The following is a 14,860-nucleotide window of genomic DNA, read 5'->3' on the forward strand; positions in this document are numbered from 1 at the left end:
ACTTCGGGGTTTCCTGGCATATTAACTATGAATTTATAACGATGTCTTGAGACGTTAAGGGCAGAATAGGTGTGAAAACCACGTCATGATATAACTGGAATACTGTCAAAAAAGTGGTTGTAGATCAAACACACTCGCTACTTTCTACAGTATCGGTTGTTGAAACCTTTATGATCTTAATAAAATCGGAGTTTTATGTCCTGAACGCACTTATGTAATTCATCAAATTCACACTTGACCAAAAGGACGTATGGAATAATTCCTTTTCAAAATGATGTACATACATGAATCATAAATAGTATGTCACGTAGTATGTAACGTTTACGGTATCGTGAAGAAAACGTCATATTTTCCCTGCTAAAGGTCTCTGCAAAGTTACAGCTGGGGCGATTCGTTATGACGTGAGAAATGATGAAATTTGTGACCAGACGCAAGGTGTGAACTCAGCTGGTATGACACGCTAATTTCATCATGTCCCTGGCCATTAGGAACACTGATTTATATTGACAATAGAAAGGTGAGGTGAAATTGGGTTTAACGTCGTGCTTGAGAATATTTCGCTCATATGACGATGTGCATGCGTGTGTATGTGTATGTGCGACTGCTTGTACTAGCCCAGACTGAAGCTGGTTTTATAGTGCTAGCCCACTGAGATACCATGACGCAGTGAAGCATGAATACCCACTCAGACACATTATACTGACTCCGAGCCGACCAGTCCTTGTTGTACCCATTAATGCCGAGCGCCAGGCAGGGACCAACAAGTACCATATTTTAACGTCTTTTGGTATGACGCGGTCGGGGATCGAACCCGCGACCTTCCGCTCTCCGGGCAGACGCTCTAACCACTACACCACGTAGGCGGTCGACAATAGCAACACTTCTGTGAACAGCGCATCCTATACACCCAAAGCTCGAAATGCTAATACAAAAATTTCAAATTTCAAATTTTAAAACAATAATTCTCAATTAAATAGATCATTCATTACAAAACCTGTTGCGGATCAACTATTCCAACAGCCGCTGGGGGTTCATGGCCTATAGCAAAGAAGTAAGCTACAAAGCGCTGCCAGGATAGAACAGTTGTACGGGCAATACTTGGTGTCTTGCAAGCCAAAACTCTCTGGTAGAACACCTGAACCAAAACAAATCAGTAACGTTCAATGGTCACATGAATCAGTAACCTGTAAAACAAATGATTCATGGTAACGTTCACACTAAACAACTGAACCTGTAAAACAGTAACGTTCACATAAACAACTGAATATCAGTCACATGATACAATCACACACACACAATCACATGATATCAGTAACGTTCACACTCAACACTAAACACATGATATCAGTGTTCACACTAAACAGCTGAACCAGAGATCAGTCACATGATATCAGTAACGTTCACACTAAACAACTGAACCAGAGATCAGTCACATGATATCAGTAACGTTCACACTAAACAACTGAACCAGAGATCAGTCACATGATATCAGTAACGTTCACACTAAACAACTGAACCAGAGATCAGTCACATGATATCAGTAACGTTCACACTAAACAACTGAACCAGAGATCAGTCACATGATATCAGTAACGTTCACACTAAACAACTGAACCAGAGATCAGTCACATGATATCAGTAAGTCACATGATATCAGTAACGTTCACACTAAACAACTGAACCAGAGATCAGTCACATGATATCAGTAACGTTCACACTAAACAACTGAACCAGAGATCAGTCACATGATATCAGTAACGTTCACACTAAACAACTGAACCAGAGGTCAGTCACATGATATCAGTAACGTTCACACTAAACAACTGAACCAGAGGTCAGTGGTGAACAGTGAACGTTCAGTTGCTAATCAGTAACGTTCACACTAAACAACTGTTAGAGATCAACATGGCCTACTGTATAAAGAAATGGTTTTGCTCTCTTGTAATAGTACATTGTTAGCCGGAGTTCTTCTTCTCTCCTGGTGGGGAATTGGATGGGGCAGATCCGTATCTTTATATTTTCAAATTTGTCAACATACATTATATTTCGTAATTCTCAACTGTAAACTTGTACTTCTTAGTCTAGGATATTTCATACTGTAATGAAATTCACTTACAGGTTTTAGATATTGAAGTCTTTGAGAGGTATTTAGAAGTTGGATGAACATGAATACATGAACTCCTAATGTTCTTTGTTACCTGATAAAAGCAGCAAGAAGTATCTCTTGCAGTTGAAATAAAAAGCAGCTCTGAAACGCTGCTTAAAAGCAGCAAGAAGTAGCTCTGAAACGCTGCAGTTAGAAATAAAAGCAGCAAGAAGTAGCTCTGAAACGCTGCAGTTAGAAATAAAAGCAGCAAGAAGTAGCTCTGAAACGCTGCAGTTAGAAATAAAAGCAGCAAGAAGTAGCTCTGAAACGCTGCAGTTAGAAATAAATGAAGTTATTATCCATAGCAAATGTCATGTTTTCGGGTTTGCATATTGCTAATGCTCCAGAACGACGAGTTCCTCATATTACAGAAGTTCATGTCCGTAAATGTACCTCAGAGTGTGTCAATCCGAAACACGTGTGAAGTAATAGTAATACTGTTTGTCAACTTGTTTGTTGTAGCCCAACCTATATCGCTGAATTTCATGAATTTTATACTCACGGAAACAAATAAGGGAACACATGAAAGTACAAGTGTTCCTTTATTCTTTTCCAGGGTTCGTCACAAGGTATGTATTGCTGTGGGTGAAATTCTCGAAATACATAAAGGAACACTTGTACTTCCATGTGTTCCCTTATTCGTTTCCATGAGTACATGCATATATCAGTGTGCAGTGTACACTTTGAATGAACTCATCCAGTCACATAGCGAAATGGTGCTGATCAGAAAGGAAACGAGTCGCATCGAAATCATCTGGACGGAAACTGACCTATTCTATAGCTCAGTTCACGTAACCGTCAACGACCTATGCAATTAATACACTATTGAAAAAATAGCACGAAAAACACCTTTAAAGACATGGTTGCCAACTACACTGGGCCTTTTCTGCCGTCAGGTTTCCATAAAGGACATACGTGATGGATTAAATGAGTTCAGCATCAAGTTCATACTTCCCGAAACAAATAATCGAAAATGATTTGGAAGTGATAGTATCAACAAATGTGTAGCATACCTGCCATGGTAGACCGCCAAATATGATTTGGCAACAGAGATCTGCATAAGAACCGATCTGGTTTCTGTGTATCTCACCAACCCAAGTGTCCTGGACTCTGGACAGGTCAAAGTGTAATATCCTTACCAGTCCCACGGAGAGACAGATGAGTTGGATGACATCAGTGTAGGCCACAGAGTACAGCCCACCTATAAAGGTGTAGAACACGGACACACAGCTGGACACGATGATGGATAGAACAGGGTCCAGGTCCAGGATAAGGGACATGGTGGACCCTGTAACATGGGGAAGTTGGGCTTTCAGTTACAGAACATTATTCAGTGTAACCCCTGTTGTGCTTCACACGTAAAATCTCTAAAGCATGGATCATCTGTGTGTTACACTTATACCAAACCTGCAAGACAAGCATGGATCAGTTGTGTGTTACACTTATACCAAACCTGCAAGACAAGCATGGATCAGTTGTGTGTTACACTTATACCAAATCTGCAAGACAAGCATGGATCCTTTTGTGAGTTATAACGGTAGTTCGATACATTATTTGTAAGACTAGCATAATATGACTGTGCAAGACAAGCATGGATCCTTTTGTGAGTTATAACGGTAGTTCGTTACAATTATTTTACTAAGATATACTTTTCTTATCTTATCTTAATCTTTATTATCTGAGGCAGTGTTATGAGTCCATACCAGTGTTTGAACTCAAGCACGGAACCTTTGTTGTGTTACCCCGTTATCAGTTCTACAAGACAAGTATTTATCCTTTGTTGTGTTACCCCCATATCAGTTCTACAAGACAAGTATTTATCCTTTGTTGTGTTACCCCATATCAGTTCTACAAGGCAAGTATTTATCCTTTGTTGTGTTACCCCCATATCAGTTCTACAAGACAAGTATTTATCCTTTGTTGTGTTACCCCCATATCAGTTCTACAAGACAAGTATTCATCCTTTATTGTTTACCCCCATATCAGTTCTATAAGGCAAGTATTTATCCTTTGTTGTGTTACCCCCATATCAGTTCTACAAGACAAGTATTTATCCTTTGTTGTGTTACCCCCATATCAGTTCTACAAGACAAGTATTTATCCTTTGTTGTGTTACCCCATATCATACAAGACAGTATTTATCCTTTGTTGTGTTACCCCATATCACAAGTATTTATCCTTTGTTGTGTTACCCCATATCAGTTCTACAAGGCTACAAGACAAGTATTTATCCTTTGTTGTGTTTACCCCATATCAGTTCTACAAGGCAAGTATTTATCCTTTGTTGTGTTACCCCCATATCAGTTCTACAAGACAAGTATTTATCCTTTGTTGTGTTACCCCCATATCAGTTCTACAAGACAAGTATTTATCCTTTGTTGTGTTACCCCCATATCAGTTCTACAAGACAAGTATTTATCCTTTGTTGTGTTACCCCCATATCAGTTCTACAAGACAAGTATTTATCATTTGTTGTGTTATCCCCATATCAGTTCTACAAGACAAGTATTTATCCTTTGTTGTGTTACCCCTATATCAGTTCTACAAGACAAGTATGGATCCAATTTCACCCTCGATGTTAATCTATATTATCTTAGATAATGCTGTGACAATGACTCTGGACTATCATTTTAATCAAAATGGACCCCGTCCACTCCCACCTCGTATGTTTTTTATGTTTTGGATTCCAGTTCATGTAGCTTTGACTTGTATGATCTTACCCAGAGCTGACAAGATGGCTGCAGTCCAGAAGACATCTCCCATAAGCTGCGGGAAGAAGAGCATACTCCCGGCACGACCGCCAACCTTTGCCTGTATGGGGTCGAACATGGTGATGTATCCACCTCTCCTCATCTTAGGCGCGTAGAACACTCCAGCTGAAGATTTATTTAATATACAGTTTATGTATTTAAATGAAATGAGCTAAAATGACGCTAACCATTTCAAACATAAACTAACGAGGGTGGAAGACAAAACTTGTCACAACTTATTGGTAGTGATTCAAGAACACAACAATGCTAAAATCGGAATCCTACATAGAATTTCTTTTCATACTGGAAATGTTTCTCATAAATTGAAACATGGTGTAGAACATAGACCTCTTGCTCAGAAGGTGTTTGATCACGTTTGCAATATCAAACGCCTTCAAAACATTTCATGGTTGTGCGAGCTATTGTAGGAATTATGTCATTGTTTTGGCTTGTGCCATAGGTTCCAGTGTTTATTCGAGTGGACACATGCCCTGCCTGTGCAAGTGTTTGTAGTTTTCATGCCACTGGTTCCACATCCCGAATCTACCACACACTGGTGTGGCGTCCCGTAGATGGGTAGTAACACAGACCAGTCGCATGTGAAGACTAAACAGACAAACACTGACCTATAAACCTATCATCCATAAGGCAAACACCCGTATAAGCATCCGTTCAGTCAGAAATCACTGCAACTAGAAGCTATGTATGTATGCTGCAGTCCAAATGTCAACGGTTTCTCATCGTGAAACATGTGTGTCCAATTTCCTGGTACTCAACATTTCAGAAACACCTGTTTGTCAAGCTGTGGGAATAAGCTAACATGACAACAAGACTTCAACGACTTTTAATTTCTTGTAACAACGTCCCTAGTCAAGAAATGGTGATACTCGATTACATATTGAATGTATGATTTTACTGTGAGTGGAGTATTGGTTCACCTTGCCAATGTGGTTCATAGGTTCATCTTACCAATGTGGTTCGTTGGGTCAGCTTACCAATGCGGTTCATGGGTTCATCTTACCAATGTGGTTCATATGTTCATCTTACCAATGTGGTTCATATGTTCATCTTACCAATGGTGATTGAGATGCAGTACAGAACAGGAACATTGGTCCACACGAGGCCGCTGTATGCCATCGCCTCCGCTGTGCCGTTGAGGTAGCCTCCCCCGACATTGGTTGCTGAGGACGTGTGACAGTATATCATAAGTTAAGTTTTAGTATGACAAACAGAATCAATTGTAAACGTATTATGAGAATTTTTAGTATGAGTTACAGTATCAATTGTATTGACGTATTATGAGAATCGTATTTAATGGAAAAATAGTATGTCTCTGTCGAAAGTTAAGTATGATCGGATAATTATGAAAGAAAATACTCATGGTTGTTATTAGCACAAAAACTCATAAAAATGAAGTGAGTGTAGTATCTCTACTTGCCAGTAAGTGTAAAGAACGACAGCCACAGCCCGATGCTTCTATTGGCCACGAATGAGTCTTCGGCGTTACTGTTTCTGCTCTTCCTGGCGGCGATGATGCCGATGACGAGGATGAGGACGTAGAACACGATGACGGAGATGAGTCCAGGGATGTTCAGTGCCATGATGACGCAGTTTATGTATTCCTGTAACGCGAACTGACGAAACAAAGAAAGATGTCACAGCTATTATCTGTACACAATCTATCAAACATGAGGGGAGTCCCCTTCGTGGCGGAATGTCCAGAATCTGCATAATTACTAAGCTGTGTTTGATAATGATGATGAGCAATTTTCTGTTAATGAAATACGTTTACATTTGCATTCTACAATGTCAGCCAGTTCGTCCACTACAGTTTTCTGAACTGATCCAAAGGAATTGACTGGTACGACGTAGACTTTTACGCAGGATGCATTGATGTCCCGTCGCAGTTTGAGCATCGACTGAAGTTATGATGAAGTTCCATTGCTTTTGAAACATGTTACAGTTAGCATTTTAATACGCGAAATTTGGTTTTCAAAGTATATATATGTTGAGAAGTGTTATCGTACTTAACTACATGTGGTTCCTCCATGATTAATGCTCATGTGTATATTTAGAGAATTCATCCTGTACAATGTACAGAATGTACATATTCAAAGCCAAGGCATACTCATACAGGAGTGCTTTTCACTCACAATCATTCATTTCGTCTGAGTTATACTGAAGAACTTTAACATCCGGACGCCATAGTCTTGCCATTTATACAACCTGGGTCAATATTTTAGATACAAGGTTCAGAGATTCTCTATTTATTTTCAAATTTTCAAATGTGGTGCAAGGATGAATGGTTAGAACTACTCACCGCCAGTAACACTCAAGACCAGTTCACGTTTGTCTGTATTGATCAGCAGATCGGTTATTACTTCAGTACAGTTAATGCCCCTTGTTGTTGGATACCGATCATGGATCATCTGTGAATAATGTGGTCTTGATCAGACAATCCAGTGATAGACCATCATACACATCAATCCAAAACAGGATACGACAATGAGAAAAAGGGACATGTTTATGATCAATGTATGTGGTCCCATCTAAAATGTGCAAATTAGCTTTAATGTGGGTGGCAGGGCCATACCCTTTGACATTTTAAAATGTCGCGTTGTCGCATTAGCCCCCATTCATAAATAAAACAAAAAAGCATTCAAAGGAAGTTACAGTTGTTAAAAACAAAAGGTCATATATGAAGCATCATCAGAATACGGTCCGGCAAACGTATCGTACTCGGTGCTTATTTGCGGACTGCTATCGGGAGCTTGTTATGCCAATCTCACAACCTACAGACCCGTGCCAGTTATATTCGGACACTTGACGTCATTTCCATAGACTTACATGTTATTTCAGTGTAGCATAAATAATGTTTATGAGGTGAGTTTACGATAGATCTTTGTAAAATTTGACAGGCAAATTTGAAATCATCTCTTGTCTGCGCACATAATTTCAGTTCAATTTTCCGACCACTATTTAACTGACTGACTGACTGAGTTTTGGTTTTACGCCGCTTTTAGCAATATTCCAGCAACATCACGGCGGGGGACACCAGAAATGGGCTTCACACATTGTATCCATGTGGGGATTCGAACCCGGGTCTTCGGCGTGACGAGCCAACGCTTTAACCATTAGGCTACCCCACCGCCCCTATTTAACTAATGACATCACATTTATCAACTTACGTATAGTTCCACACTGCACAATCTCATAGGCCGCCATGTTAAAGGAGCTCACGGCACTGTACATATGTTGATTAAATTGTTGCCATTCAATAAATAAGCAACGGAAAATTAAACAGAAATTATGTGATTGTAGGTAAGAAATGTGCAAAATTTGACTTGGATCATACGAAAATTAAATTAATGAAAATTATTTATGCTACACTAAATTAGCATGTGAGTCTATGGAAGTTACGTCAAGTGTCCGAATATAACGGGCACGGGTCTGTACATGTTTTGTTTAAAGTTACAATAATATACATACAGTATACACCCATACAAGCGATAAAATCCATTGCACAGCCATAACACCATAATGAGGACAATGTTTACCACATATGTGTCAATTCAGAAATTATCCATCCACCAGAACACAATTCGAAATGTTTACTGAAACCTTCCATGTTGTAACCGTTCTGGCCCAGAACATTCATTTACTTCCGCCGGCTATTTGTTGCTTAACATTGAACTGTAGATACAAAGGGCTATCAAAATGTTTTGAGCCTAAAATACTTCTGATATGTTCATGATAAAAATAACTGTATGATATTGATGTACTGTACTGAGTCCCATGGGGTACTCATACTGCTGTCAATCGCTCTTCAATGCGCTTCGCCGGGTTGCCCCGACAAAAACTTTATGACTGCTCTGTACCCAAGCTTATCAATTTCTGCCGTTTCAATAGAGGTTTAGATTAGATGTCACGTGACCGGAAACTAGCGACATCTGCATGTCAATATTACGTGTATTTGAATGATATAAACCATTCTTCAATATCATACAGTTATTTTTATCATGCACATATCAGAAGCATTTTAGGCTCAAAACTTTTAGCCCCTCGTGATTCACCCTAACTGGGATTAAATCAAGTGTAATGAGTGAGTGGCGGAGTGCTGCTTTAAGTAATATTCCTGCACTAACACGGCTTCACATAATGTGCCCTTGCCATTATGAGAACCCCGGCCTTCCGTGCGATTTTTTTTAACAACTGATTTATGGCGCCCTTAAACTCACCGTAAACCAGCAGTTCATACACTTGGACACACAGACCCTTAACGCGCTCAGTCAGCATATGAAGAGACATACGACAAAACACAACGTAATGCCTGAGGTCAGTGATATAGCCGACGAGCAATGTTAAGATAATGAATCCTACATTAAGTACGTGTGTACTGGACTGGCTGTCGCGACCACTGTCAAAAGCGTGAGAAAATCTGTATGGGATTAACACGCCGACATGTATCATGTTTCCTGTACTGTGGAACTGGCTGTGGGACTGCATCGATTCCTGGAACGTACACCCAGGGGAAGGTAACACAACGAGACGTCAACGTCAAATACCAGAGAATTTACACATAACACAATTCCAAACATGAATTACAATATGGGCAGTAGGTGTATTTCAAATTGTGTATATAGCAAATGTAATGATACAGCTTTCTTACCCGTGTAGTTGCAGTTGAAGACGGGACCTAACTAGGGCATGAATACAGAAGCTACAATGACCTACCCAGGCCCATTTCCTGATATCACAGGCTGAAAATAGACTATCTAAACAAGCAAGTCTGTTAATCATTGAATCAACATGATATCTGTACACTTGTGACGAAGGCGACATCGTATTGCACTTTCATTATTCTGCTTTCTGCACATTTCGCCTAGTTGAAATATACAGCTTCAGTCAATACAGTTTCCCTGTGTGGTGTATACAGCTACTATGTACACAATTACTCTCTCTGGTGTATACAGCTACAACATACACAGTTACATTGTCTGGTGTATACAGCTACAATATACACAGTTCCCGTGTCTGGTGTATACAACTACAATGTACACTGTTCCCCTGTCTGGTGTATACAGCTACAATATACACAGTTACTCTGTCTGGTGTATACAGCTACAATATACACTGTTCCCCTGTCTGGTGTATACAGCTACAATATACACAGTTACTCCGTCTGGTGTATACAGCTACAATATACACTGTTCCCCTGTCCGGTGTATACAGCTACAATATACACTGTTCCCCTGTCTGGTGTATACAACTACAATATACACAGCTACCCTGTCTGGTGTATACAGCTACAATATACACAGTTTTCCTGTCTGGTGTATACAGCTACAATGTACACAGTCACCCTGTCTGGTGTATACAGCTACAATATACACTGTTCCCCTGTCTGGTGTATACAGCTACACTATACACTGTTCCCCTGTCTGGTGTATACAGCTACAATCTACACAGTTACCCTGTCTGGTGTATACAGCTACAATATACACTGTTCCCCTGTCTGGTGTATACAACTACAATATACACAGCTACCCTGTTTGGTGTATACAGGTACAATATACACAGTTTGCCTGTCTGGTGTATGCAGCTACAATGTACACAGTTACCCTGTCTGGTGTATACAGCTACAATATACACAGTTACCCTGTCTGGTGTATACAGCTACAATATACACAGTTACCCTGTCTGGTGTATACAGCTACAATGTACACTGTTCTCCTGTCTGGTGTATACAGCTACAATGTACACAGTTACTCTGTCTGGTGTATACAGCTACAATATACACTGTTCCCCTGTCTGGTGTATACAGCTACAATGTACACAGCCCCCCTGTCTGGTGTATGCAGCTCCAATGTACACAGTTACCCTGTCTGGTGTATACAGCTACAATGTTTAATGTTCCCCTGTCTGGTGTATACAGCTACAATGTACACAGTTCCCCTGTCTGGGGTATACAGCTACAATGTACACAGTTCCCCTGTCTGGTGTATACAGCTACAATGTTTAATGTTCCCCTGTCTGGTGTATACAGCTACAATGTACACAGTTCCTCTGTCTGGTGTATACAGCTATAATGTACACTGTTCCTCTGTCTGGGGTATACAGCTACAATGTACACTGTTCCCCTGTCTGGTGTATACAGCTACAATGTATACAGTTCCCCTGTCTGGTGTATACAGCTACAAGGTACACAGTTACCCTGTGTGGTGTATACAGCTACAATATACACAGTAACCCTGTCTGGTGTATACAGCTACAATATACATAGTTGCCCTGTCTAGTGTATACAGCTACAATATACACAGTTACTCTGTCTGGTGTATACAGCTTCAATCTACACAGTTCCCCTGTCTGGTGTATACAGCTACAATGTACACAGTTACCCTGTCTGGCATATACAGCTACAATGTACACAGTTCCCCTGTCTGGTGTATACAGCTTCTATATACATAGTTACCCTGTGTGGTGTATACAGCTACAATATACACAGTTACCCTGTCGGGTGTATACAGCTACAATATACACAGTTACCCTGTCTGTGTATATACACAGTTCCCTGTCTGGTGTATACAGCTACAATATACACAGTTACCCTGTCTGGTGTATACAGCTACAATATACACAGTTCCCCTGTCTGGTGTATACAGCTACAATATACACTGTTCCCCTGTCTGGTGTATACAGCTACAATATACACAGTTACTCTGTCTGGTGTATACAGCTACAATATACACTGTTCCCCTGTCCGGTGTATACAGCTACAATATACACTGTTCCCCTGTCTGGTGTATACAACTACAATATACACAGCTACCCTGTCTGGTGTATACAGCTACAATATACACAGTTTTCCTGGCTGGTGTATACAGCTACAGTGTACACAGTTCCTTTGTCTAGTGTTTACAGCTACAATATACACAGTTCCCCTGCCTGGTGTATACAGCTACAATGTACACAGTTCCTTTGTCTAGTGTATACAGCCACAATATACACAGTTCCCCTGCCTGGTGTATACAGCTACAATGTACACAGTTCCCCTGCCTGGTGTATACAGCTACAATGTACACAGTTCCTTTGTCTAGTGTATACAGCTACAATATACACAGTTCCCCTGCCTGGTGTATACAGCTACAATCTACACAGTTCCCCTGCCTGGTGTATACAGCTGCAATGCTACAATACACAGTTCCCTGCCTAGTGTATACAGCTACAATATACACAGTTCCCCTGCCTGGTGTATACAGCTACAATCTACACAGTTCCCCTGCCTGGTGTATACAGCTACAATGTACACAGTTCCTTTGTCTAATGTATACAGCTACAATATACACAGTTCCCCTGTCTGGTGTATACAGCTACAATCTACACAGTTCCCCTGTCTGGTGTATACAGCTACAATGTACACAGTTCCTTTGTCTAGTGTATACAGCTACAATATACACTGTTCCCCTGCCTGGTGTATACAGCTACAATGTACACAGTTCCCCTGCCTGGTGTATACAGCTACAATGTACACAGTTCCTTTGTCTAGTGTATACAGCTACAATGTACACAGTTCCCCTGCCTGGTGTATACAGCTACAATATACACAGTTCCCCTGCCTGGTGTATACAGCTACAATATACACTGTTCCCCTACCTGGTGTATACAGCTACAATATGCACAGTTCCCCTGCCTGGTGTATACAGCTACAATATACACTGTTCCCCTACCTGGTGTATACAGCTACAATATACACAGTTCCCCTGTCTGGTGTATACAGCTACAATATACACAGTTCCCCTGCCTGGTGTATACAGCTACAATATATAGGCTTCCCTATCATGTAAATATATTTCCATAACTACCGTACTGAAACTTCAAAACGACAACACGGTACACATAAACCCAATGACTGCTCCCTTTTTACTGGAAACTTTGAACATGTAAATGTCTCTTGTGAGAAATTAGCGGGTTATAGCGTTATATACGGCCAATGTTATGTCAAACATATGTATATTTACCTGGGATGTGGATCCTAGACTCGTACAACGCTTGACACGTTTGATTTGTGTTCTCTCGCCCACATCCGACACTGCCCAGTCACTTGATTTCACTTAAAACAAGGGAGCATCACATATTTCTAAATGTCACAGAAAAGCCACCGTGCCGACAGAGGGAGACCCAGTGAAACTGCTTGGTTTGATTCACATCTGTACTATTTATAGAAAAGCAATGTGACAAAAATTATCGAGCAGACCTTTAGAAACAGACGTAGAAGTAGAATTCCACCACCTCCCGCTTTTGGTGTGTGCAATTGACAACATTTGAGGTACAACCAAGTTCTAAAAAGCGTCATGCGACTCTTTCTCCAACTCTGATAAGAATGACAACATTCAAGGCCTCAGTGGAGCTTTCAAAACCTTTCATGGTGGACATGTTGAGGCCATTTCTAAACGTCCCTTATAGCTGAAATGGTGTCCGATGCTATTCCCGATTTGGACGTGTACCACATGGTCTGTTTCGTTTTGTTTTTGTTAATTGTCACAGAAAATCCTTCTATCAGTACTATGTGACTGGGATTAGTGAACAGATACCAGTAATGGAAATCGCACGCACGCACGCACGCACGCACGCACGCACACACACACACACACACACACCGCACCCGCACCCCCACCCCCTCAAAAAACACTGAGGCGTGATCCAGCCTTTAATGTCCTGTGAAGTGTACAGGGTATGTCAGACCGCGATACACGACAATATTAAGGGTGTTGAAGAATCAGCCCGCTCAGCAGAGGTACGACGGTACAGAACCAACCTGTACAACAACACAAGACCTGAGAAGATGTTCGACTAATTTATTAGTCAGTCACAGAGTCATGTACAAGATTAGTCTTCTATAGAATATTTACAACGTTTCATCAAAATGTTAAACTCATTTATTGAAGTGGATACATACCAACAACAGCAATTACATTAAACAAGTACGCCATTATATACTTAACCAACGTAAGACAATAGTGTATGCATGACTCAGTGTTATATATCTGACACACTGTACACAAAACATCACTCCAGTTGGCGTTCAAACAGCATACATTCTGACACAGCTTATAATAAAAGGTGAACAGTGTAATAGAATGAAACCAAATTGAAAATAATATTTCGTTAACAGAATATTTGACAAGTGTAAAGAAGTTACAAGGTTAAGCTTCGGGTTAGAAAGCTTTAATAGGAACTCTTATGTGAACAGTGGCTGGTGCTGTGAGCACATGGCCTTTTACAGGAAATCCGACGAGAGTAATCCCCCCTCAGTATATACTGCAAACCTACAACTAATAATGTTGATAATGCTATGTGTAGGGAGTCTCTGTTGGCCAGACAAAATATGTTACAAGAAATACACCAATGTATGTTCAAAGTAAACTTGGATGTACTACCAGTAGCCTACAGTTAAGATACAAAAGTTAAGATGTACTAGCATATAGATACGATTTGACAAGGTAGACAATAGTAAAACTACTTACCTGAATAGACAGCCACAGGGTGATTTGGGACTGTCTTCCGTATTTACACATATTCCACTGACCTCAAATAATCCTATTTTTATTTGGCGTTATTGGAACGTCGATAAGGTTGTCATTGCAAACTTGCCTTATCTCGATTGTTCTATATCATTAGACTGGCGATAAGGTTGTTATTGAGAACTTATCGTGTCTTGCTAGAATTACATAATTTATTTCATTGACGACAATTGTGTTTATGGGTGAGATTCACTCTGGGGTAGATTAGTTGCTCGACTTGTGTGCCAGCGTGTATATGCGCGATACATGTGATTATGAGAATGGATGTCATTGATAAGCACAGCCGTAAATAAATACATGTATTATACCTTGGATCTGTTAGCTAAACTCAATCTGATCAGCACAATACGAGATACCGGTCCCTGATAATAACCGATGTTTGT

The 14,860-nt window shown here is 40.4% G+C and overlaps 1 protein-coding gene across 1 annotated transcript; it reads right to left on the minus strand.

Annotated features, from left to right (window-relative positions):
* Positions 1-989: 989 nt before the first annotated feature.
* LOC124276392 (high-affinity choline transporter 1-like) lies at positions 990-13,071 on the minus strand (the record flags this gene model as incomplete). Its single annotated transcript, XM_046712037.1, has 7 exons — positions 12,915-13,071; positions 7,217-7,325; positions 6,335-6,530; positions 5,970-6,077; positions 4,867-5,022; positions 3,160-3,434; positions 990-1,135 (listed from the first exon to the last, which is right to left on the minus strand). Coding segments are annotated over exons 3-7 (848 nt in total), but the record flags the coding sequence as incomplete, so codon positions are not given.
* Positions 13,072-14,860: the final 1,789 nt, after the last annotated feature.

Source organism: Haliotis rubra, unplaced genomic scaffold, assembly GCF_003918875.1.
Source record: "Haliotis rubra isolate DU_JTF1 unplaced genomic scaffold, ASM391887v1 Scf105, whole genome shotgun sequence".
Taxonomy (NCBI): Eukaryota; Metazoa; Mollusca; class Gastropoda; order Lepetellida; family Haliotidae; genus Haliotis; species Haliotis rubra.